Source organism: Gigantopelta aegis, chromosome 6 (genome assembly GCF_016097555.1).
Source record: "Gigantopelta aegis isolate Gae_Host chromosome 6, Gae_host_genome, whole genome shotgun sequence".
Lineage (NCBI taxonomy): Eukaryota > Metazoa > Mollusca > Gastropoda > Neomphalida > Peltospiridae > Gigantopelta > Gigantopelta aegis.
The window spans coordinates 62,905,428-62,933,354 of record NC_054704.1 but is presented as its reverse complement, the minus strand read 5'-3'; the positions used below and the strand labels follow the sequence as shown (position 1 = coordinate 62,933,354).

Below are 27,927 nucleotides of genomic sequence, written 5' to 3'. Positions count from 1 at the left end.
GAATAAAAGTGAAACGCTTTAGCATTCATATTTATGTTTTTTGACAGTCACATTTCAACACAATTGTAAAACTTATATCCCTTGCGTATGTACACACACCAATACTAATCTGGTTGATCTAACGGTGTAAGTAATGACAAGAGCAGTGACCATGTCGTTCATCTAGCTATCAGAGCGGAACGGTCGCGTGGCCGTTAATTAACAGTTTTGTTTGGGCAGGCATCAAATGGATGCCGACTTGATGTCGGTGTGGACAGAGTTAATCGCACCAAAACCGGCTTCTTTGTTCTTGATTTGGCTGGATTAGGCAAAAGTTAAAGTCATAATAAATTAATGGTCACTGCCGGTTTACACAGAAATCCGGTTGAGACAAATGCCAGTTTTAGCAGAGTCCACTGTACGCACAAAAATAATACTTACCTTTCACATGTCTGTCTGTCTGTCCATCTGTCCATGTGATTTACTTATTTTTGCTAAGAGTTATAGCCTTTGAACTTAGGAGATACAAAGATTTTTTTTCAGCACTTTGTTTTGCAATGCCTCAAGATATTGAGCTGACATTTTGTGTATAGCTTTATCACATTCTGTTACAGATCAAGTTTGACTTCCATGGTGATTTACCCTTTTTAACAAGAGTTATGGTCCTTGAACTCTGGACTTTTTTTTTTTGCAATGTCTCAAGATATTGTGCTATAATTTTGTGTATAGCTTTATTGGGTTCTATTACAGATCAAGTTTGACTTTCATTAACAAATAAACATGGTGATTTACCAATTTTTTCACAGTTAAGGTCGTTGAACTTTTTTACAAAGTCTGAAGATATTGAGATGGATTTTTGTATACAGCTTTTATCATATACTGTCACAGATTAAGTTTAACTTTCGTGGCTTTGACTCATTTTTAACAGAGTTATGGCCCTTGAATTTAGGAGATACAAACATTTGTTGGGCCTGGTAGGGGATATATATTGCTTTATCAGTACTCTCAGAATGCTTGTTTAATTAGATATTGTAAACTGACAGGAGTGTGTTCTGTATTGTGATTGGTTAATAAAAAAAAAATTCCGGGATCAAATAGACAATAACACCCGGAAAGCTAATGACGTCATTAGAAAGTGACATCATTAGCAATTGGAACAGGCGAAGTTGACGATTCAAGGGTCTACAGTTAGATTGTAGCCAGGTATTTTTTTCAAGAAATGCCAAATATACAGTTAATTCTGTAGAAACACGATTCAGTTTACAATGAATATAACCATATGGAGTTTTTAGATTTGCAGGTGTTATTGTCTATTTGATGCCCGCAAATGTTTCATTTTTTACCTCAGGCTGACGCCTTCGGTCAAAAATTAAATTTGCGGGATCAAATAACACAAATCTAAAAACTCCATATGGTTATCTCCTAATTATCCTATAAAAAACAGACATCTTGTTAAAAAATAAACATTTTGTCATTCTTTTTTGTTTTTTTTCAGTTTGGTAAAAAGCCATCTCCAGAAGCATCAGTTGTTGAAGTGAAGTCACTGTGTGAAAAACTCGGCAATGTTACTATCTGTCACAAAGGACAAAATGACATCATTTCTGATGGGAAAAATGGTAAGAAATAAAAAATAATGCTCTACAATTGTTTTGGGGGTTTAATACTTGGTGTGTATTTATAATGTATCTCTGAAATTATTATTCCAAAATATACTCAATGCTTGAAATTCTTCTCGTGTAGTCATAGAAAGTAAGCACCATTCTAGAAATTAGTCTTAAGATTAGATTCCTAATTAGACCTATTTCTCACTCCAGCCAATGCACCACGACTGGTACATCAAAGGCCGTGGTATGTACTGTCCTGTCTGTGGGATGGTGCATATAAAAGATCCCTTGCTGCTAATCGAAAAGAGTAGCCCATGAAGTGGCGACAGCGGGTTTCCTCTCTCAATACCTGTGTGGTCCTTAACCATATGTCTGACGCCATATAACCATAAATAAAATCTGTTGAGTGCATTGTTAAATAAAACATTTCCTTCCTTTTCCTAATTAGACTTATAGTGTAATGCTTCTAACAGCAATGCAGTAGATTTGAGACAAATGTAGATTAAAAGTTTATGATTTATATTAGCACTCGTGAAAATTAGGAATTCTGTATATATCTGGAATACTGCTAACAATAAGATGGAAGGAGGCCCTAATCTAGAGTTGAAAAAGTAGGAAAAGTGACTTCTCCCTTTCATGAAGAAAGGGGAGAAGTTTGATAAAAATAGGTGAAGTGAACATTTATCAGTACATTCCGTAATGTTTTGCCAGTTTCCGCATTCAATCGGAAAAATTCAGAATTTTACACTCTGTTCTAATTGTAATATTTCCATATAAAATACTAATTCCGGTAATAAAATTTAAACAAAACAGTTGTATGTTTTATTAAAAATGTGATATTATTAAGTAGTTGATAATGTGCCATAATGTTAAAATTAAAGTATTAATTAGTATTTTCTGGCATTACTGAAATGAATGTGGCCAAGGATTAACAACCCTTGACTGGTCACAGCACACGGTGCGACAGACATTACCTTGAGAAAAAATAGCCAGGTTTATGGGTGCATGATGTATCTGAAAAATGTCAACATTAGACTATGACATGTATTTAGTCTCTTCACAACAGAAACTGGCATGAATATTAATATTTGTTGGTTGATTTTGATAATAAATTGAACAAGGTAAACCATTACAGGGCGCGTGCGTATAAACCATTTCCCATTAATAGGCTGGTTCACGTTACACGAGGATACAGTCTGGCGCAAAAGTGAAAACACTGTCCGACAGACAGTGACAAACATGCCAAATGAGCTATGACAATAAACAAGTCAGAGTCTTGACATATGTTGTGTGATTTCGTTTTGAAATCGGATTAGGTCCAGAATATTACGGCGACTTCGACTTCTCATTAATGCTAATATCTTGGCAACTTGAGATGACTTTCGGCGAAAAAAACGCTCATTTCTCCCGCAAGATTAGGGCCTGAGAAGTAACAAATAAGATAAAAATAGTCCTGCAGTAGCCCAAATAATCAACCCAGATACTCATGTTATGCAAATTGCAGAAAGATGCCATGGTGGAATAACTCACTTTCTTGTTCAGCGCCATTCAAAGATATAAAAACTGCAAAAAACCTGTGGTAACAAAGATTCATAACTCAGCATAGTTGCCGTTACTTGCTTCCACATTCCTGTCAACATCACACACATGACATCACACAAATGTTTATAAGCAGCATTTACATTAAAATATTTAAAGGAACTCACATTTTGCTTCAGAAAAGATTCAGCAGTGAAATTTTAAGTATGTACAAATAAACAATGACAAATAGCATATGAGGATGTAAATAGGCTCTTGGGGAATTCCCCAAATTTTCAAGACATTAATGCTGGTTTTACTGCAGCAAATGGATTTGATTAGCTAATAAAATTTCGCATTATATGCAGAGTGAATTAAAATATTGTTTTTACATACATGTAGCCGAGCATACAAACATTAGCCTTTGTAGTAATTAAACTGGGAAAAAACAATGTTCGCCTTTCTACTTTCGAAAAAGAGAGTATAGCCCCTGTGACGTTATTCGATTGTTTTTTTAGTAATTTTATATCATAATTACGAGTTGGACCACCTTTCAACCTAATTCAAATCAATTTTGATTCAGCAAAAACATCAAAAGAAAATAAAGAAAAAGGGCACTCTTTTCAATGGATCAATATTTGATGCCTACAAGTGCCTCATTAGCTGCAGTAGTGCTGTCATCCCAGAATTGCTTTTTCTTTTTTTGTGGTTGAAGCAAATTATCATAGAAGACTGAGGATCTACAAGATTTGTTTGGAGTTAGAAATTTTATTGTTTGTAACCACATGAGGGAATTCTCACATTCCTTCATACATTAATTCATATAATTTTAAGCAATAACAATTACTGATACAGCATTAACAAATAACAGAAACAGTTCTTATATTAATTTGAAATAAAGAAATGTTCTATTTTGTTTTCAAAGCATAGTGGAAACTAGTTCAAATGTGAGGTTCATGGAGTTATGAACGTTGGTTTTGTAAGTCACATGATATCATTTGAACCAATCCAAGTATTTATAACCAGAGTGTTGGCAGATTGGAATTATATTATTATAATCACTAAATAAAAGAAAATAATTGTAATATAAAAAGCAATATTTATTTTTGTTTTGTGTTAAAGGGACATTCCTGAGTTTGCTGCAATTTTTAGGAAATTATCGACTGACAGAGACTTTTTAACGATTGTAATTACATACCAAATATATTTTTCTGCATAAAATATTAGTGACTGTATATTAAACGTGTTTCTGATTGTTCTAATATTTGTACTAGGTTAAATTTCCTTTTATTTTTTAAAATAAGTTTTTTTTGTATGTACGAAATTATTTGAAGAGAAAATCCAGTTTGGGCTTCTTACAAATATTAAGATGACCAGGAACACATTGAATATACAGACACTGATATTCTAAACAAGAAGATATATTTAATATGTTAGTTTAATCGCAGAAATATTTTATTAGTCGGAAACATATTACAGTGCAGCAAACTCAGGAATGTCCCTTTTAATAGGTAAATGTAAGAATTGCTCAGTAGCAAGTAATTATTATAATTATTGTATGCCATTCAAACATAAATCTACAAAATTAAAATATTATAATAATTTATCATATTTAAATTTTTTACCTCTATTATTAGCAGTCAAACTATACTCTGTCAAAAAAGAAATGCATAGGCAAATTATTCATGGAATTGTCTCTTTAATACAAAGTGGCATAATTTTGTTATTTATGATCACAGTCAAATTTAACATGAGTATGTGGCAATGTTCTTGCTATGGACTGATGGCAGTGAAGGTGTTTTCATCACCAAACAGTGTCGCACGAGGGCGCTGAAATCAGTACCTTGTGTGGCCACCAGCAGCAGCGATCACTGTGCGACATCTCCAGTATTCACCATAAAAGGCCAGACATTTAGTTGCAAATCATTCCCACTCTGTGCAGCCTTCAGAAGTCCAGAAGTCAGAAAAACACCATTAGTGAACTGTTTGATGCAATTTCGTCATGCCACGCCTTAGTGAAAATGACAGATGGCAAGTCATAGGGATACTTGAATCTGGGACCTCGCAGCGTGATGTTGCACGTCAATTCAACGTCCACAGAAACACCATATGGCACTTATGGCAACGATACCAACAAAACAACCAGGTCAGGGGTCATCCCCGCAGCGGCCAATCACCTGTGACAACTCCTCGCCAAGACACATGGATCCGAACTACGCATCTGCGAAACAGGTTCCAGCCAGCAGCCCTTACAGCCCGTACCATCCCTAGCAACAGACGTGTATCAACGAGGACAGTCTGACAACGTCTACGCATCTATGACATCCGTGCAAGACGCCCAGCCTGAAGGCCAATCCTGATGCCAGAACATCAACACCGACACCTCCAGTGGTGCAGACAACACCTGCGATGGACAGCACATGACTGGAGATGTGTCCCGTTTCCTTCTCCACAGATCTGACGGCAGGACACGTGTCAAGGTGAACGTTACATCACGCCATGTGTTCTTGAAGGGGATCGTTTTGGAGGTGAAGGTGTTATAATATGTTGAGATGGTTGTGATTGAAAGCAATTTGAATGCTGTGAGGTACCAAGATGAAATTTTGCAAACAACTGTGTTACCGTTTTTGCAACAGAGCGGCCCCGGGATGCCATTACACCAGACCACACATTGCTAGAGTTGTGCAGCAGTATCTGAATCAGAACAATGTTGATGTGCTACCCTGGCCTGCCATGTCCCCAGATTTGTCACCAATCGAACATGTTTGGCATGAAATGGAGTGACGCTTGCAACATCTTCCAAATCCTCCAACAACACTGCAGTGGCCTAAATGAGATGATGGTGCCAGGCCTGTATAGTTGCTCAATGTGGACACACTCGCTACTGACTGTGTGAACTTCGCTCTGGACCCCCTCTAGTGAAGTGGCTCATTTGCATATGGCAGGTGCACCCTTTTCATGGACTATTGGTTGGGTTTTTTCTTCAATCGTTCCAAAAGCGATTTTTTCTGCTTGCTGCTCTGACGTGCACAGAAACCTCCAGTTTATGATGTCATAATGTTGTAATATTTTAGGTCTTCCGCCAAAAAACCACACCATTGACGAATATCTTTATTTTACTAAAAAAGAATGCCAAAACAAAATATTAACGAAGAAAGGTTGATCATAGAGGTGCAGAAAATCCCATGCATATACGATATCCAGTCGGTTAGTTACAAAGACACGGAAATGGCAGCCAGTGCCTGGTCAACGATGTCGTGTACCCAAAACCTATAGCGTTTTTTTATCAAGTAATCTCCTTCTATACAAATACATTAAAACCAAGTTACTCGAAAATTATCTTCCTGGGAGCCATGTTTTCAAATCAAATCAGTTTTTCTTTTCCTCTTTTTAGCTTTTTTTCTCTCTTTTATTTATGCTTGACATGCTGCGTATATGTGGGCATTATTGACACTTCACTGCTGACGCAGTGCCGACCCACTGCTAATGCACTGCTGACGCACTGCGCTAGTGTGGGATGGCCTTTAGGCCACTACACCCTCTTCTCTCTCTCACTAACTGAACAGACAGCCCAGATAGCTGAGATGTGTGCACAGGATAGTATGCTTGAACCTTAATTACGGTATAAGCACAAAAAGAATTTAAAATGAAATAAATGTTTTAATTTAACTGTTGAATTTTTATCTTGATGTTGTTCATCACTTAATGTTTTTCCATTTAGCATAGTTTGACACCCAATATCTGATGTATTTTTCGTGCTGGGCTGTCATTAATTATTCATTCATTGCGCGCACATTCCTTTCCTTGGCAGTGTTGGTGTGTTGTGAGGAAGGCAGTTTGAGACGATGTGGCGGTCAGGGAGATCTGCTGTCCGGCTCGATGGGCATCTTCACACACTGGACTCACCAGCTCGATCAGCAGACCACTCACAAGTACGTGGCATGTGTTACTTCACTATTAACAATAGGTGGGGATGGTAAGAACAGAAGAACCAGTGTTTGAAATACTGTGTGCTTATCTGCGGAAATGCATGTAGAAATTCCAAAATGCAGGTAGTTATTTGAAAATCAGGTAGGTGTGTTTTTACCCGACCCAATGAAGACATTACTGAAACTAAAGTTTACTCAGTGTGATTTTGTTTTGTTCCAGATTGGTGTTTTTCCACCACCCTTAATTTTTTTTTATGTTCAGGTTGTTTGCGCAAGCGGGATCAGCGCCCAAAAAGAATTCAATTAATTTTTTGGAAGTGAAAACCCATTCTGGATTAGGAAATAAGACCTTTCGGCATCGATTGATACAACATATCCCAACATCAGGAACTTTCAGTTTGCTCTGTTAGGTGGTGCTATCTTTGGTAGAAATATACAGTTAGCTCCCTTGTGTACCCGGTCGCCAAAAGACTTCACTTGTTGTTTTTGCATAGATTCATGTTTGAAATGTAATTATTTGTAATATGAAGTATATTCTTAAGCTTAGTGATAGCCAAGGAGTTATTTTAAAAAATTACATTTGGTTTTTCACCAGGAGTGTAAACTGTTTGATTGTAGTGAGACTCGGTATTCATGTACGGGGTTTTAGTTGTGACAAAAAATTGATTTTGTTTATTTTCAAACCAGCTGATTTTGTGAAAAAATTAATAGCTTTATTTATATGAGTTAGTTTTGTAAGGTTTGATGAGCAGTTTCAATAAATATATGTCTTATATCCACCAATTTCTGCTTGAGTGTGCTTTGTATGGGTGTGAACATTGTCAAATATGCACCTAAAATCATACAGTTTGGGACGGATTTTGGAATGTAACGCAACAGTTTAACTACAAATATTTAGCAGACCTCTAAAAATCGCTTGCACAAGTATGGTTTGTGTAACTCATTTTTTGTTCACACATTGAATTTATGACATTTACATAATGGGTTATCTAAACACAAAATGGGTTACCTGAATTTGTTTTTGCGTAACCCATAAATGGTTTATGCAAATGTTCAGTTCTCAGAGGCCTGTTTAGAATGTGTCCTCTTTATAACTGAAATTTCCTTGAGACTAAAAATACCTGTATCTTTCTTTATTTTTAAAACATAGGTGGTCATTTAGAATGCCAGGGGCTGGCATGCATAAATCTCAGCTGAAGATTCGCTAATAACTGTGGTCTTCTACTTTTAGCCAACAGGTTCCCAAAAGTGACAGGATTTTGTGGCACCATCATTTTGTCTTCGTACACCACCATAATTGTTTTGCTTTCTATATTAAAGATACAGTTTTTTGCTTTCATCTTTTTAAAATGAAATGAATATTTTCTTACTTTTATGAATAAATACTGACCAGTAAACAACGTCAGCTCAATATGGAATTGCCAGTTATTTTGATAGGGGTGAAGGTTATTTAAAATTCCTCATCCCATAGCTTACATTATACTGTCACTACATTATTAATAAACTAGTCCATGACGCTTCCATTTTTAAAACACTGGAAAATGTTCAGTGTGAAATTGCTATTTAGTTTGATGTTTTCGAATGCATTCCACATTGTTTGTACTTTTTGTTTAGTGTAATATAAAAAACTGTATTACATGTATTCACAAAAATGGATCTTAACTAAAATTTGGGTAAAATATGTTGTATTTATTCTGTATAAGGCCAAAATAAGGTGCCTCAATTTATTGTTGTTACCCGTAATCAAACGAGTGAGAGACGATAACTTGTGTGCTTGAGACCATATTCATTGCTGCTACACTACGTACTAACTGATGGTCGTGTGATTTTGTAGACCACAGGTACATTTAGAAGACTGAGTGCATGTGTTCGCTTGCTAGACTGTTGTTGGTGGGAGTTTTGTGGCTAATAATAAAATAATGGGATGGGATAGGATAGAATGGAAACCAGTCAAAATGTTCTTGAGGGCTTGTCCCTCTGAATGCGCTGAAGAAATTGGTTGTATTCTAATTAAAATCTTTTTAATATCTTAGTGATTATTCAATTGAACTAAATACTATAAAGTGCAATAGCACTAGAAAGGTTATTATTTTTATCATTGTTGGTCAATACAGGTAAGAATGTTAGTTTGCAGGTAGTCATAATGAGTAGGTGCACATTTTATTTCGAACACAGAGAACAAAATGTCTCAACAGCCTGAGTCCTTATCAGAACACATGAAAAACACTTGAGGGCAGTGGTTCTACACTAACACAGCAGGCCTGCTGCTAATACCCGGTACAAGAATAAAGCATTAATAGTGTTACTGATATACATGTACTGTATGTTCCTTTGTATTGTGTACACTTTTTTGTCAAAACTGCAAGTGAAAAACATAGAGGCTCATTATACAGGATTATATTATTTATGGAAATACAACAGTTGATAGTTTATGGTGGTTTACAACATACACACACACACAAAAATACCAAACTATTTGGAATGTCCTTTTTAATGACAAAATATTGTAAGGGTAATCTGATGACATATAATATGATTTTTCAATCACAACATCTCAGATAATCCTATTAAAAGCCAGAATTACTGATCATAATAACGGAATACTTTACTTTATGGTGCTACACATACTTTGATGTAGGTTAATTTTTGCCACTTACCAACAACAGTTACATATTACTAACAAAATGTCCCAAATAGAACAGTAGCAAAACAATACCAAATTGCCCTAGAAACACATTTCTGAACATTTTGATTTAAAGCATTTTCTGGAGAGCATGCCCCTGAACCTCCCACCCACCCTTTACAGATCTCATTTACTTCTAATAGGGAGATTGGCTCATTTGACTTTGGTAAACTCAAACTTGTCCCTTTTAGAATTTTGGGACCTCCCCTTTAAAATATTCTGGATCCGCCTGAGTAATGGGTGGTGTTGTGTTTCGAAGAACTGTAAGATGCCTATAAACAGGAGACAGAAGCAATGGGTAGTTTTTACTGAGCACGAGGCCCTGCTGTGCAGATATATTAGTATGCCTAAACAAGGGACAGAAGCATTGGGTGGTTTTTACTGAGCACGAGGCCCTGCTATGTAGATATATTAGTATGCCTAAACAGGAAACAGAAGCATTGGGTAGTTTTTACTGAGCACGAGGCCCTGCTATGCAGATATATTAGTATGCCTAAACAAGGGACAGAAGCACTGGGTGGTTGTTACTGAACACGAGGCCCTGCTATGCAGATATATTAGTATGCCTAAACAAGGGACAGAAGCACTGGGTGGTTGTTACTGAACACGAGACCCTGCTATGCAGATATACATGTATTAGTATGCCTAAACAAGGGACAGAAGCATTGGGTGGTTGTTACTGAACACGAGACCCTGCTATGCAGATATACACGTATTAGTATGCCTAAACAAGGGACAGAAGCACTGGGTGGTTGTTACTGAACACAAGACCCTGCTATGCAGATATATTAGTATGCCTAAACAAGGGACAGAAGCACTGGGTGGTTGTTACTGAACACAAGACCCTGCTATGCAGATATATTAGTATGCCTAAACAAGGGACAGAAGCACTGGGTGGTTGTTACTGAATATGAGGCCCTGCTATGCAGATATATTACTATGCCTAAACAAGGGACAGAAGCACTGGGTGGTTGTTACTGAACACGAGGTCCTGCTATGCAGATATATTAGTATGCCTAAACAAGGGACAGAAGCACTGGGTGGTTGTTACTGAACACAAGGCCCTGCTATGCAGATATATTAGTATGCCTAAACAAGGGACAGAAGCACTGGGTGGTTGTTACTGAACACGAGACCCTGCTATGCAGATATACACGTATTAGTATGCCTAAACAAGGGACAGAAGCACTGGGTGGTTGTTACTGAACACGAGGCCCTGCTATGCAGATATATTAGTATGCCTAAACAAGGGACAGAAGCACTGGGTAGTTTTTACTGAGCAAGAGGCCCTGCTATGCAGATATATTAGTATGCCTAAACAAGGGACAGAAGCACTGGGTGGTTTTTACTGAGCAAGAGGCCCTGCTATGCAGATATATTAGTATGCCTAAACAAGGGACAGAAGCACTGGGTGGTTGTTACTGAACACGAGACCCTGCTATGCAGATATACATGTATTAGTATGCCTAAACAAGGGACAGAAGCATTGGGTGGTTGTTACTGAACACGAGACCCTGCTATGCAGATATACACGTATTAGTATGCCTAAACAAGGGACAGAAGCACTGGGTGGTTGTTACTGAGCACGAGGCCCTGCTATGCAGATATATTAGTATGCCTAAACAAGGGACAGAAGCATTGGGTGGTTGTTACTGAACACGAGGCCCTGCTATGCAGATATATTAGTATGCCTAAACAAGGGACAGAAGCACTGGGTGGTTGTTACTGAGCACGAGGCCCTGCTATGCAGATATATTAGTATGCCTAAACAAGGGACAGAAGCACTGGGTGGTTGTTACTGAGCACGAGGCCCTGCTATGCAGATATATTAGTATGCCTAAACAAGGGACAGAAGCACTGGGTGGTTGTTACTGAGCACGAGGCCCTGCTATGCAGATATATTAGTATGCCTAAACAAGGGACAGAAGCATTGGGTGGTTGTTACTGAGCACGAGGCCCTGCTATGCAGATATATTAGTATGCCTAAACAAGGGACAGAAGCACTGGGTGGTTGTTACTGAACACGAGACCCTGCTATGCAGATATACACGTATTAGTATGCCTAAACAAGGGACAGAAGCACTGGGTGGTTGTTACTGAACACGAGACCCTGCTATGCAGATATACACGTATTAGTATGCCTAAACAAGGGACAGAAGCACTGGGTGGTTGTTACTGAACACGAGACCCTGCTATGCAGATATACACGTATTAGTATGCCTAAACAAGGGACAGAAGCACTGGGTGGTTGTTACTGAACACGAGGCCCTGCTATGCAGATATATTAGTATGCCTAAACAAGGGACAGAAGCACTGGGTAGTTTTTACTGAGCAAGAGGCCCTGCTATGCAGATATATTAGTATGCCTAAACAAGGGACAGAAGCACTGGGTGGTTTTTACTGAGCAAGAGGCCCTGCTATGCAGATATATTAGTATGCCTAAACAAGGGACAGAAGCACTGGGTGGTTTTTACTGAACACGAGGCCCTGCTATGCAGATATATTAGTATGCCTAAACAAAGGACAAGCACTGGGTGGTTTTTACTGAACACGAGGTCCTGCTGTGCAGACACATCAGTTGTATCAGTTTGGTGCAGTGGTCACTTCATTTCGGACTCTCAGGCCTCTGCAAATTGCGAGAGCGATCGTTTCATTTGCGTGTTGCTCACACAAATCTAATTTTACTTTTTTCTTCTTTTTTTTCGCCCAACATTTAGAGCATCATTTTCTTGGATAATAAAGGGTTACACAAAAAAGAAATGGGTTACCTGGATATATTTCTGCGTAACTGATATATGGGTCACACAAATTTTCAATTCTTAGAGTCCAGAGTCATAATATGTTTTGGTTGACACCCAATAGCTTGTCTCTATTTTTGTGCTGGGGTGCTGTTAAACATCCATTCATTCATTACTGTGTTTTGAGGTTGGGGAAATATTTAGGTTGAACTGATAGAATGTTAACATGTCAGTACCTGATCTCTTTATCCTGTGGATTTGTTGGTTTTAGTGTACAAGGAAGCAGTGACTTGAACTTCATTGATTTTAATTATAAATTTTTAGAAAGTGATCTCCCTTCTGTAAAACTTTATTGTTAGCAAACTGTTGGCTGAAGTAAATGATACAAACCCCCATCTCATCTGTAACAAATATATGAAGACCTTGGAAACATTTATTTATTGTTTTACTGTAAAAATAATTTGGCATAATTTTATTCAGTTGAGTCTGTACTTTGCTACAAATTAACTTGGACCTTTGTTGCAATATATTGGGTGAAAATCTGCGATTAATATTCAAAATATTTTAAAGACCAGTCAAGAACCGGCTCAGTTCTAAGCATTCCTTGATGTAGGTTGCCTTGTCACATGTGATATCTATTTTCTCACCAAGAACGCTGCCTTCCTCTATCCCATCTCTCCATTTTTCCAGCCCATTAAATTCAGTTCCAGTTAGTCGGGAACCAGTGAACATGGTGCTACAGTATCCTGTGTGCCTCAGACTGTTTGGCACTGAAAACCCATTTTTCTATTGGCAGTTTTTTAAACGATTCTCTGTGCACCAAAAAAGATGAAAGGTTCGTTGGGGAAAAAAATCATTGAGTCTCTTTGCAGCTGGAAGCATCAGAAATTCATTAAGCAGTAGACCTTCATAAAACAGTTGAGTGCCAACCAAATACTGCCACCCACAACTGAGAGGAAAATATTTGCCATGCATTATGGAGCATCTGTGCGTTTGTAAATTGTAGCACACACTCAAGGTGTCTTCTTAAATATTAGGAATTCACCAATGTTAATGTCTTTCCTTCATATTGAAATACTGTTCATTTACTAATTTTAACATCAGTGTAATTGCTCAAAGTCATCGAGGTTTTTCATATTTATAATCCAGAAGTACATGTATTTGTAATTACTGCTAAAATTATCCATCATATGGTTACAGGATATTTCTGGCCTTGGTACAAATGTATGCAGTGGAGGGATAAGACAAATTTGTTGCAAACAATTTTTTAAATAACTGAAGGCAGGCACTACAGGAATACTTCCTGCGGAAATCTGTTTTAGTTCTGTTGCTTGATAAACCATGTGTAAAATTATTTTGAAATAAGCCCAAATTTTACTATGCAAAATTGCTTGAAGTTACTTGATGTTTATTCATATCTCATACAAGAAAGGCTAAATAAAAAAATCTGCATATTGTGATATTGGATTTTGTGGAAATATAGCATAATCAATTCAGTCTTTGTCAACCTTGTTGCCATAGCAACTGCTTTATGTGTTCGTCCAAATGCTTTACAGTTATTATAAGTTTTTAAGGAGCTAGAATGTAATGAAATAAAATGCTATTATAAATTACCAGGGGCGTTGGAAGGTTCAAAAGGGAGGGGGGGGGGGTGGCACACACATACACACACACACATATAAACCATCACTGCTGCTACTGGATCAAGAAAAGTGGGGGGGGGGGGCAAATGCCCCCTTGCCTCCCTCCAGTTTCCTATGCCAATGATTACTGTTACATGCTTTAACATTAGACATGAAATAAGATTCATTCAACGCTCCATCCTCCTCCCGCCTCAACATATTTTAATTGACAGGTAGTAGTTGTTATCGTAGATCTATGATAATTATGACACTTAGTATAGAATATGAAAAAAAATATATATACTGCTGTTCTAAAAAATATTACTTTTAGTCGGCAGCAAGTGGTATTTTACATGCACTTTGCCACCAAAAGAACAGTACATAAAAATAGACCTGTCATTGTGCACAGGCTGGAACAGGAAGTCTTGAGTATCAGTATTAGAACAATTTGTATTACATACCTATTCAATCTTACTATAGTGATAAAGGCCTTTTGAAACCGTGTAATAAATTTATCCTGTATTGCACATATGTGCAATCTGGACGGGAACTTTTAAATGGGGAATTCCCTTTTAATTTTTACTGCAGTTAGTGCCTTTTATTTACGTACGTCATATATGATTTACAAATGACATCATATCGTATTTGAAACATTACACAAGGCTGCTGCAGAGTATGATCCTTAATGTCAAATGAATCCATGAAAGGAGTTTTGATCATAGATTTAACAAAGTGTTGTTATGACGTTAAATTAAAAACTGTTTTTGTAAAACATAAAAGAAGGTATTTAATAAATACAGAACTTCACATATGTTGTTTTCGCTTCCTATTTATTGCACTCGTTTATTTTGTGAAAGAATATACCACTCGACCACTACATGGTCTCATGGGGTATATTCTTGTGCAAAATAAACTCATGCAATAAATAGGAAGCGAAACAAAATATGTGAAGTTCTGTATATGTATTAGACATTGTATTCTTCATTAGAGTGTCAGTTGAGTGCTTGTCTGAGGTGGATCCATTTAACTGATTGGGTTTTTTCTCCTTTCAACCAGTGCACTACAACTGGTCAGAAGCTGTGGTATGTGCTTTCTTGTCTGTGGAAAAGTGCATATAAAAGATCCCTTGCTACTAATGGAAAAATGTAGCAAGTTTCCTCTGATGACTAAATGTATGTGTCATAATTACCAAATGTTTGACATACAGTAGCCGATGATTAATAAATCAATGTTCTCTAGTGGTGTCGTTAAACAAATAAACTTTCTTCATTAGAGCAAGAGGTGGGACACAGCCCAGTAGTAAAGCTCTCACTAATGTTCGGTGGGCTATTTATTATTCCAGGTAGTAAAATATAAAAGATCCCTGCTGCTAATTGAGAGGAGTAACTCATGGATTGGGAGCCGTGGTTTTGCTCTGTAATGTTCTTGTACCATATGTCCAACGCCATATAACCGTAATGAAAATGTGTTGGAATGCATCATTAAATAAAACATTTCTTGCTTTTCTTTCTTTCTTTTTCTTTGGATCAGAATTTTTTTATTTTTTTTTGTTATTTGCAGAATCTGCATTTAATTTAGTAGTATTGTTAAATAATATTTGACTGACTTTTTTTTGGTGGTGGTGGGGGTGCAGTTTACACTTTTTTTTCTTTTTTTTTTTTTTTTTTTTTGTATATAAAGTAATTTTCCTTATGGACATATTTACTTTACAGACCTATTTGTTGATGCTGTGGCTGTAGAATTGTAGCCAGGTTTGCTAAGTGAGAGAAGAGTGATTAGAATGCATTTCCCTGATAGCCATTGGGCAAGCTGTTGAACAGCTCCAGGCAGTTGATGTGTGTGGTATGGAACTGTCAGGCCTTTGCCAAGTATTATAACACATATAGTGGAGAAAGCTTTATTCCAGAAGATTATGCCGGGCTTATGTGTGTCAAGTGGAGTCTGTCTCAGTTAATGTATAGAAAGAAAGAAAAATGTACTTAGCTACAAGGTGGTTGTGGAGGGTTGGAGACTGGGTGGGAGCATATGAACACCGCAGCAGTATCTCTTTGTGGTGCTTCAGACTTCCTCGAAATATGAAAGAGAATTAAAAGGATATACCCTAGTTTCAACCCGTAAAAATTAACACTAAGTTTAGTTAATATACAAACCTGTAACACATTTGGATAAAGTTACAATTGAGTGAAACATGAGTCTGTGACTTTGAAATGGTGAAATACTCTCTAAAAATAGACTAAAACTCGACTCCATAGCTGTTACTTCTCAGATGCACGTGCATTTTTAAAAATATGAGAAATGCATTTTGTGGCCTTTGCCAAGTATTATAACAGATATAGTGGAGAAAGCTTTATTCCAGAAGATTATGCCAGGCTTATGTGTGTCAAGTGGAGTCTGTCTCAGTTAATGTATAGAAAGAAAGAAAAATGTACTTAGCTACAAGGTGGTTGTGGAGGGTTGGAGACTGGGTGGGAGCATATGAACACCCCAGCAGTATCTCTTTGTGGTGCTTCAGACTTCCTCGAAATATGAAAGAGACATGAGTCTGTGACTTTGAAATGGTGAAATACTCTCTAAAAATAGACTAAAACTCGACTCCATAGCTGTTACTTCTCAGATGCACGTGCATTTTTAAAAATATGAGAAATGCATTTTGTGATATTAAAAACACCAGGATGACCAAAAACACTTTGAATGTATGGAAATTGATAATAACAATAAAACAATAAACAATAAAATCTAAGTAAAGTATGATTTAAGTTATCAAAAACGGTTATAATAGTCAAAAATATGCATTAGTGTTTAAAAAGTAGGGTATGTCCCTTTAAGACAACTTATATGATTATAGCACAATGTACTGACGACCTGGGAATACCAAGCACTGTAGACATCAGTGCTCCACAACTGGTGTATCAAACATTGTTGGCTTGGTCTCTGTAATTGCGGCAGTTTGCCTCTCACAGTTAAATTTCAATTCTGGATAGGCAGCTGAAGAGCATGTCCAGGTTAGTATATAAATGTAATCTCATCCTCCACATTGTCTTCATGACCGGAAAAATCTCTGTTCCTCCTCCCTGTTTGTAAATACCATCGTGGATTTGCCCCAGACATGGTGTATAGCTTGTTGCCTGTTGATGTATTTATGGATTTTATAAGTCTATTTCTGATGATTCATTACGGTGACCAGTATTAATTTACTCGTATTAAATCAAACCTTGTTATTTCCTCCACAAACAACAGAGCATACCATTCCCTTTATTTGTCTGCTTTTACTAATAGAGTTGTCACAGAAAGTCATCGCGGAAAGAAAAATACTCAGATGTTTTAGTTGCAAATTGCTTGTCATGGGAAAGTGATAATTCTGTTTCCAATAATACGGAGGCATTTGTCTGAATTAAGTACAATATAAATTTGGACAAAGTCTGTGTTGAAACATCAATAACTGGGGCTATGAGTGTGTTGGCTCAGTGTTGGACACTTATGGTTTAACACATTGCAATATAAAGATTTTCTTTGTGCCATTGGCTGAGGAATCTTCTGCATGCTAACACCAGTGACATATTGGGCCTGGGATAATTACCTAGAAAGTTAAGGGGATCTTGAAATGAATAATACTATATAAAATATTAGAGCTGCAACGATAAGCTGGTATACCGGTATACTGCAATAATTGATCAGCTCGATACGAATCGCGGTATAGTTTTACGTATCGCGGTTGTTATACACTATTTTTTTCCTTGTATCTTATTTGACTTGAAATAGGCAAAACAAAAACCACATCATTTTATTAACTGGTGATGACAGGAAATGTAACAATCACGTCAAGCATAGTCGGCTTACTTGTTGACATACGAAGTGATAGGTCGGTCATACTTGGTTCTAACTTCTAAACAAAACGTGTTAAAAGTCCAATGAAAATAACCAGTTAATGATAATTACAAATAAATGTTTTGTTACTTACACATTATCATTCATTGTTCATTTACGTTGGAATACAGCTACAGCTATCATGTTCAAAGAAATAAACCAACAAATGAGAATCATACTTCGCTGTTTTTCACTGAACTCGGAATACTTCGGCCGATCATTCAAAATATCTCGGCTAATAACCTCGGCTCTGGTTCAGTCGATCTGCCGAAACATTGCGATTCAATACGTACATTTCTGTGTCAAGCGAGCAGCAACGGAAAAGCCCGATAGTAAGGATTTCCGAATGTGACAATTTATAAATAGTTTGATACCGTCACACCGGTGTTCTAGTAGACTAGTATTGTGTTAAAAAATAAAAATATGGCCTAAAACATTTAGCCTGACAGCTGAAACTAATAAAAATCATTAAAAAGTTATGCCTTCTGTTTTCATTAAAAAAAAAAACACCCTATAAATATTAAATTTAAATAATATCAACTATATTGCAATACATATTGCAATACAGTTTCTTATATCGCAATATATCGCAATACGGTTTTGACCGTATCGTTGCACCCCTATAAAGTATACATTATTTTCCTTTTTTTCTTGTCTATAGTCGTAATGAGCTAATAATAGGTTGTCATGAGGTACTTGTAAGCAAGCTTGTTACATGGTAGTACAAGCGATGCAAGCTATTTGCAAGCTAACATTTTGCCACATGCATGTCTTCATTGGTACAAGCTTGTTCAAGGTTGTCACATGCATGTCTTCATTGGTACAAGCTTGTGCAAGGTTGCTGCATGAATGTCTTCATTAGTACAAGCTTGTGCAAGGTTGTCACATGCATGTCTTCATTAGTACAAGCTTGTTCAAGGTTGTCACATGCATGTCTTCATTGGTACAAGCTTGTGCAAGGTTGTCACATGCATGTCTTCATTGGTACAAGCTTGTGCAAGGTTGTCACATGCATGTCTTCATTGGTACAAGCTTGTGCAAGGTTGCTGCATGAATGTCTTCATTAGTACAAGCTTGTGCAAGGTTGTCACATGCATGTCTTCATTAGTACAAGCTTACGCAAGGTTGCCACATGCATGTCTTCATTAGTACAAGCTTGCGCAAGGTTGCCACATGCATGTCTTCATTAGTACAAGCTTGTGCAAGAATGTGGTCTATGCAAGCTTGCCACAAGCATCTCTTCACTTGTGGAAGCTTGCATAAGGTTGCTGCAAATATCTGCAGTTACACAAGCTTGCCACAAGCATCTCTTCACTTGTGGAAGCTTGCACAAGGTTGCTGAATACATATCTTCAACTATGCAAGCTTGCACAAGATTGCTGAATACATATCTTCAACTATGCAAGCTTGCACACGGTTGCTGAATACATATCTTCAACTATGCAAGCTTGCACAAGGTTGCTGAATATGCATGTCTTCATATCTTCAACTATGCAAGCTTGCACAAGGTTGCATGAAGCTTGTGCAAGGTTGTTACATGGTACAAGCTTCTTCAACTATGCAAGCTTGCACAAGGTTGCTGAATACATATCTTCAACTATGCAAGCTTGCACCAGGTTGCTGAATACATATCTTCAACTATGCAAGCTTGCACAAGGTTGCTGAATACATATCTTCAACTATGCAAGCTTGCACAAGATTGCTGAATACATATCTTCTATCTTGCACAAGGTTGCTGAAACTATGCAAGCTTGCACACAGCTGAATACATATCTTCAACTATGCAAGCTTGCACACGGTTGCTGAATACATATCTTCAACTATGCAAGCTTGCACAAGATTGCTGAATACATATCTTCAACTATGCAAGCTTGCACACGGTTGCTGAATACATATCTTCAACTATGCAAGCTTGCACACGGTTGCTGAATACATATCTTCAACTATGCAAGCTTGCACAAGGTTGCTGAATACATATCTTCAACTATGCGAGCTTCAACTATGCAAGCTTGCACAAGGTTGCTGAATACATATCCAGCCCCCAATTTTATTTTGGAAAACCCTTATTTATCACACACGGTTGCTGAATACATATCTTCAACTATGCAAGCTTCCTACAATCATGTCATCACTTATCACCGAGCTACATCCAGCCCCCAATTTTATTTTTTGGAAAACCCTTATTTATCACATACTGGTATAAATATAGTCACCGTTATATAATTGCTGTATGCCACAACACTATTAATCAGCTGCCACAATAATTTTGACACAAAGACTACCAAGGAAAATTGCACATCCACATAGGCTCCTCGTTTTAATATATAAAACGTCTTTGCCACTAACAAGAGTACACACTTAGTTTTTGTTTATTAGTCGTGGAACACTGGATGGAATGGGGAAATTTTAATAGGTCTAGTTTGCGGGGGTGTGGGGCATTCAATTTAGACATCCCGCAATCCCATGTTTATAATTATTTAAAGTTGTAAATATTTAATACCTCTGACATATTCTAACATTTTAAGCATTTATTACAGAATGGGTATTTTGTATTACAAAATGGGCATCTATTTTTTATTACAAAATGATGGACTCAATGCTATTACAGAATAGGCACCAAGTTTTATTACAGAATGGGTATTTTTTAAATTACAAAATGGGTATATATTACAAAATGGGTACATATTACAAAATGGGCCTTAACACATGTGCACCACAGTTTTCAGGCAGCTGCCCTGCTTAACCAGCAAAAAAAAAAAAAAAGCTTTAAAAAGTACAATCTAAGATACTTTTTAATGCATTTCCCAAATGCTTTCTACTGGTGACCAAACAAGCTGTGAGTAAAAGGCTGACGTACAAGCAATCTGGAATGCTTTTAGTACGTCTGTAACCTACTTTTTATTACTGGTATCTGTCACAGCCCCCAAATATGATATTGGCCCATAACTTTTTGTGACAGGTAAATAAGTCCTACACCTGTGAAAATATATCTGATTTTTTTAAAGAACTACATTAATCCTGAGTTTTATATTACAAATTATTTACTTTTTAAAATGTCTAAAATTTTTTTTATTAACACCGAATCAGTTTATGGTATGCAAGCCATTTAATTCCATGGATGTTTTCTTTTATGTGCACTCTATTGTCTTAATATATATTTGTTGGTAGAGAGGTGGGTCTAATTTGGTTTACATGGTGTGTATTACCTTTCTAAATACATGTAACTGGTTTAACATTTGTCCACAGACTTAATACATATAAAGTCTTCTCACAATTTCTGATGTAGTACATGGAAGCAATAGAGGTCCCATGTTTTTACAATTAAGTGTCAAATTCCTTCTCACAATTGTTGCAAACACAGCTGGTGGAAATACGTATATTTTGACATAAAACACAGTTTAAGTAATTGGTTTTTAAGTTACCATCAGATTATGTTGCCAGCATAATGCATCCAAGATTCAGTTTTAAATGCTTGTTTTGTCTCTGAACACCCATCATGGGCATTTGACAATAATTATTAGTGTAACCCAGATCCAAGATAGGCGAATACCTTTATAAATCACCCTTGTTGTGTAGAGGAATGGTGATTTGTGATGGCTGAAGAAAAGAAAATGTCTGTTGGGATCAGCTGCCTTGTCCCTCTTCATGACATCAACATCTCAGTCAGTGTGAGAAAATTACTGAACTGGGTAAAAAGAATTCCGTCATAGGTTTAATAATCTGTTACTCTGTACATGTAGCTGTGACAATGGCAAACAGTTAAAGTTTCTTTTGTTTAAAGCACACCGATTTATTAATCATCAGCTATTTGAAAAAAGAAAGAAATGTTTTATTTAACGACGCACTCAACACATTGTATTTACGGTTATATGGCGTCAGACATATGGTTAAGGACCACACAGATATTGAGAGAGGAAATCTGCTGTCGCCACTTCATGAGCTACTCTTTTCATTAGCAGCAAGGGATCTTTTATATGCACCATCTTACAGACAGGGTAGTACATATCACGGCCTTTGATATACCAGTCGTGGTGCACTGGCTGGAACAAGAAATACTCCAATGGTTCCACCGACGGGGATCGATCCCATACCGAGTGTGCATCGAGCGAGAGCTTCGACTATTTGATGTCAAACATTTGGTAATTTTGACATATAGTCTTAGAGAGGAAACCCGCTACATATTTTCCATTAGTAGCAAGGGATCTTTTATATGCACCATCCCACAGACAGGATAGCACATGCCATGGCCTTTGACATATCAATTGTGGTGCACTGGCTGGAATGAGAAATAGCCCAATGGGCCCACCAACAGGGATCGATCCTAAACCGACCACACATTAAGCGAGAGCTTTACCACTGGGCTACGTCCAGCCCAATTGACATTGACAAATCTTTTCAAAAAAAAAAAAATGTCTACGTGTATATAGCATCACTGTGATGTATTACCAGCATACCATATTCTTTAAATGAACGTCATTGCTCTTTGAGAAATTTTGGTTATTGAATCAGCTGACTTTATTCGACACCATTTTAGAATTGACCACAATTACTTTTTGGTTGGTGCAAGTATAATTAAATTTCTGTTACATTGATTACAATTTAATGTCATCTCATTGGACCAGCTGTGGCAATACGAGTTTGTTCGTTTCTCGATGAAAGTAAAAATTACATTGTCCAGGAACTTCATGTCTGGTGATGTCATTTTACATTGGTACTTTGTCTTATTGAATGCTACTGTTTAAGAACCAAAAACAATCATTCAAAATAAAATAAGAATTTTTAGTGTTGTTATTAGTAAGTATGTTTGAAATTTAATCATAAGAATTGTCTGTTATTTCTTTTACATTCATCATTGTATGAACAAAACATTCTGTAATGCATGCAATAACCTTACATGCCCTCCCCAATGGAATAAGTTGAAATTAACTACGGAACCATACACAGAGTAGTATGTAACTTGAGAAGGGGGGGGGGGGGCAGACTTTGGAATGAGGGACAGTTACTAGAGTTACACAGCGTTACCAGTATGCTGATATATTTTGATTACAAGGGTAAATAATAGAAGGTTATCAAACAATGTTGTTTACAATATGGAATTTTATTGTATGAGTTCACTTTGTGGAGGAAATCCATATTTGATGAGAAGCCATGGGGTCCAATAGAGATTTTTACCACATCGCAAATTATACAATGAAATTCCATATTGTCAACATTATTTAATAATATTTTTATTATACATCTTGCTAATAATTTATGAATTTGTAAAATGTAAGTTTTTCTGTGACAATAAACAAAACTGCTTACACTTTTCCGTACTTTTAATATGCTGAAAAGCAACCTCATTAGAAATAAAGTGTTTGCTTTTATTGCAATTTGTTTAGGGTCAAGTAAAATATTGCATAGAATGGCTAGACTACACTGACATAGAATGGCTAGACTACACTGACATAGAATGGCTAGACTACACTGATGTAGAATGGTTAGACTAGATTGATTGATGTAGAATAGCTAGACTACACTGAAGTAGAATGGTTAGACTACACTGACGTAGAATGGTTAGACTACATTGATGTATGGTTAGACTACACTGATATAGAATGGCTAGACTACACTGACATAGAATGGCTAGACTACACGGTCATAGAATGGCTAGACTACACTGACGTAGATGGCTAGACTACACTGACAGAATGGCTAGACTACACTGTCATAGAATGGCTAGACTACACTGACAGAATGGCTAGACTACACTGTCATAGAATGGCTAGACTACACTGTCATAGAATGGCTAGACTACACTGACAGAATGGCTAGACTACACTGACAGAATGGCTAGACTACACTGTCATAGGTCTCACTACACAGATGACTTCCGGGTAAGAGTTCATTCATCACGGTCCACTATAGTTCCTAATTGTGGCACATGTTATGGTTCACATATTCACTTCTAGGAAATGGTGAAGAATTAAAACAATATGTATGTTTAATGGTAAGCCTTCTGGCTGTATTTTGCCCATGTTATTTTGTAATATTGTGCATCAACCTTTTGGGACATGGGTATATAGTGCAAGTGACAGCCGGAGTGAATCGGTTTATGAACCACCTGTTCGGACCGGTACTACAGCCGGATGCGGTCATATAGCAAAAAACTGAGACGGAAATGTTCACAATTTTGGAATGAATATAAATGCTTATATAATGTATGTTCGCAATGGTGTATGTTGTTAGTGCCAACAAGAACCCGTTCTATGGGCAATCTTCACTTGAAGTTGGGCAGTTTAACATGGGTTTCAATGGCAGATGACATCTGTGTAGTGAGACCATAGAATGGCTAGACTACACTGACAGAATGGCTAGACTACACTGTCGTAGAATGGCTAGACTACACTGACGTAGAATGGCTAGACTACACTGACGTAGAACGGCTAGACTACACTGACGTATAACGGCTAGACTACACTGACGTATAACGGCTAGACTACACTGATATAGAATGCAATGTGTCCACATCTCCTTTATTTCAAAGAATCTCCTTTATTTCATGATTCTGCTAGATCTCCTTTATTTCCTCCTTTTTTTGGACAAATCTCCTTCTTTGGAAAAAAGGAGATTGTCTGCATTTTTATTGGCTTATTACCTTACAATAATGGTGTGTAGTTGTATTCAAGTAACTAATATACTTTCAAATTGTGATAACAGCCTTCAAGATTAGTGTCCTTGCCCATGCCAGCTATATCTTTAGCCTTGTGTAGGATTATAGTTTTAGTTACATTATTAATATTAGTGAACCAATTATTAGACTACACCAGCAAGTGCAAATATAACACCATTTATTTTTCTTCCAATTTTACAATTAGCTTTACATTAGTCCATTTCTAATTCATTGCAGATTTTCATGTAGCATCATATTACTAGGCTTTCAATAAATAGTGTAAATATTGAGTAGTCACATAGGAAAACAAGATAATTATCATTATATACTATGTTGTAATTCACATTGGATACATTGCCTGGTTCTGTGTTAAAAGGTAATAATATAATGTACTGTGTATCATATAGGTGTTAATAAGTACATGTAGGGGAGGATCTATTAGGGGTACAGGTGGAGGCCATTCATTAAAATAAAACAGCTATTAAATATCTGACTTATAGTAGGTTATGTTATAATTTAATACAATATCTTGTTAAAATCTTATAGATTGTGGATAGATTTCTTCAGGGCAAACCTAGAAATGTTTACTCTAGATGCTGTCAGAATGCATCTCAGGTCACATTGTTTTTTTTTCAAAAATTTCGACAGACCGAAGGTGGGGACATCCTCCGTCTCTCAAACTCACCCCCCCCCCCCCCCCCCCCCCACGCCTATGGCTTTATCTCCTTTATTTTTATTTCAAGTCTGTGGACACTGGAATGGCTTGACTACATTGATGTAGAATGGCTGACTACATTGATGTAGAATGGCTAGACTACATTGATGTGGAATGGCTTGACTACATTGATGTGGAATGGCTAGACTACATTGATGTGGAATGGCTAGACTACATTGATGTAGAATGGCTAGACTGCACTGATGTAGAATGGTTAGACTGCACTGATGTAGAATGGCTAGACTGCACTGATGTAGAATGGCTAGACTACATTGATGTAGAATGGCTAGACTACATTGTCGTACAATGGCTAGACTACACTGATGTAGAATGGCTAGACTACATTATAGAATGGCTAGACTACACTGATATAGAATGGCTAGACTACATTGTCGTAGAATGGCTAGACTGCATTAATGTAGAATGGCTAGACTGCATTGATGTAGAATGGCTAGACTGCATTGATGTAGAATGGCTAGACTGCATTGATGTAGAATGGCTAGACTGCATTGATGTAGAATGGCTAGACTACATTGATGTAGAATGGCTAACTACATCGTCGTAGAATGGCTAGACTACACTGATGTAGAATGGCTAGACTACATTGTTGTAGAATGGTTAGACTACATTGTTGTAGAATGGCTAGACTACATTGATGTCGATTGGCTAGACTATATTGAAGTAGAATGGCTAGACTACAGTCATAGAATGGCTAGACTACAGTCATAGATTGGCTAGACTACAGTTGTAGAATGGCTAGACTACAGTCGTAGAATGGCTAGACTACACTGACGTAAAATTGCTAGACTACATTGATGTAGAATGGCTAGACTACACTGTCATAGAATGGCTAGACTACATTGATGTAGAATGGCTAGACTACACTGATGTAGAATGGCTGACTACATTGTCATAGAATGGCTAGACTACACTGATGTAGAATAGCTAGACTACACTGATGTAGAATGGCTAGACTACACTGATGTAGAATGGTTAGACTACACTGATGTAGAATGGCTAGACTACATTGACATAGAATGGCTAGACTACATTGATGCCAGGACCATCATGAACATTATGTTCTTTGTCTTTGAGTGGTAGTTTAAGAACTGAGCCCCCACAGCTCGGTCGTATACTGACTTTCTTGAACTGGTAGGCTTAGTCCTCTTGCCCTCAAAAATACCACAAGGTCATGTTTCATAACTGAACTTATTGGCCTAAATTGGTCTTTCTTCATTTTATATTTACCAGCTGGTGTGCTTACTGGAAATAAGTCATACTTGGAGGAAGTAATTATGTAACAAAGATAACTCTGAAAATGCTAACAGTCTATGGCTGGGTTTCACTCCCATGTGCTTAGGTTTTCTCTATGCTGGGAGGGGTGGGACGTAGCCCATTGGTAAAACACTCCCTTGATGTGCAGTCGGTTTGGGATCGATCCCTGTCAGTGGGCTATTTCTCATTCCAGCCAGTGCACCACAACTGGTATATCAAAGGCTGTGGTATGTGCTATGCTGTCTATGAGATGGTGCATATAAAAGATCCCTTGCTACTAATGGAAAAATATAGCGGGTTTTCTCTCTAAGGCTCTGTCAAAATTACCAAATGTTTGACATCCAGTAGCCCATGATTAATAAATTAATGTTCTCTAGTGGTGTCATTAAACAAAATAAACAAACTTTAACTATGTTGGGAAGTCATTAAACACTCATTACATTCTATATTATTTGTCTTATATAAGTGGTTGTATTACACAGGTGACTGTTTGATTCAGGTGGTCGTTTAACAAAGTAACTGTTCTGGTTCTTGTATTGTGGCATATTTTGGATGTTTTGTACACATGCACAATAAGCAGCACATGAGGAAATCGGCTGCATTAGATTTGATGTATGTGCAGACTTCTTTATTAAGTTACAAAGATGGAATCTGTGTACAGGATCTGTGTCGGTGTGAATGGCTCGAGAATCTTATTGAATTTTGCATACGAGATATTCTTTGATTAACTTGGTGTTTTGGGCCTGCAGGGTTACAAGTTATCCTATCTGGCCCTAACGAGCAGATGATGACAATCTTGGTGCAGTAATTGAGGTGGGTTTGATTTAACCTCCCCAACGTAACTGCATTACGAGGAGACTGCTGGTGAAACTGATAGTCCTTCCCGTTACTGCCTGGAGTCTCCTTAATATGCTAATCAACAATCAGCTCAGAATTCAATTCAGTATAGAATAGCCTTTGATCGGTATTTCAATTGTTGAAATAAATATCTGCTACCTTCAGACATTGCTGCTATTAATATTAGTGGTTAATTAATTGAACAATCTTTTAAGTTGGTTAATTCTGTAATTCTTGTTTTCGTAATAAATATAGTCACATAATCTTTCCTTCCTTCCATCCATCCACTCATCCATATATCCATATATCCAAAACCAACCCATCCACCCATTCATATATCCAAATATCCAAAACCACCCCAATTCATCCAAAACCAACCCATCCACCCATCCATATATCCATATATCCAAATATCCAAAACCAACCCAACTCATCCAAAACAAACCCATCCACCCATCCATATATAAAAATATCCAAAACAAACCCAACTCATCCCAAACCAACCCATCCA

General features: G+C 37.1%; 1 protein-coding gene across 1 annotated transcript in view; it reads left to right on the top strand.

The window, feature by feature from the left end:
• Positions 1-27,927, top strand: part of LOC121375568 (ATP-dependent (S)-NAD(P)H-hydrate dehydratase-like) — a 124,505-nt gene that overhangs the window by 16,688 nt on the left and 79,890 nt on the right. Inside the window, exons 8-9 of the mRNA XM_041503084.1 lie at positions 1,475-1,595; positions 6,913-7,033. Of these exons, the coding sequence (XP_041359018.1) occupies positions 1,475-1,595; positions 6,913-7,033 (242 nt within the window). The remainder of the gene's footprint in view (positions 1-1,474; positions 1,596-6,912; positions 7,034-27,927) is intronic.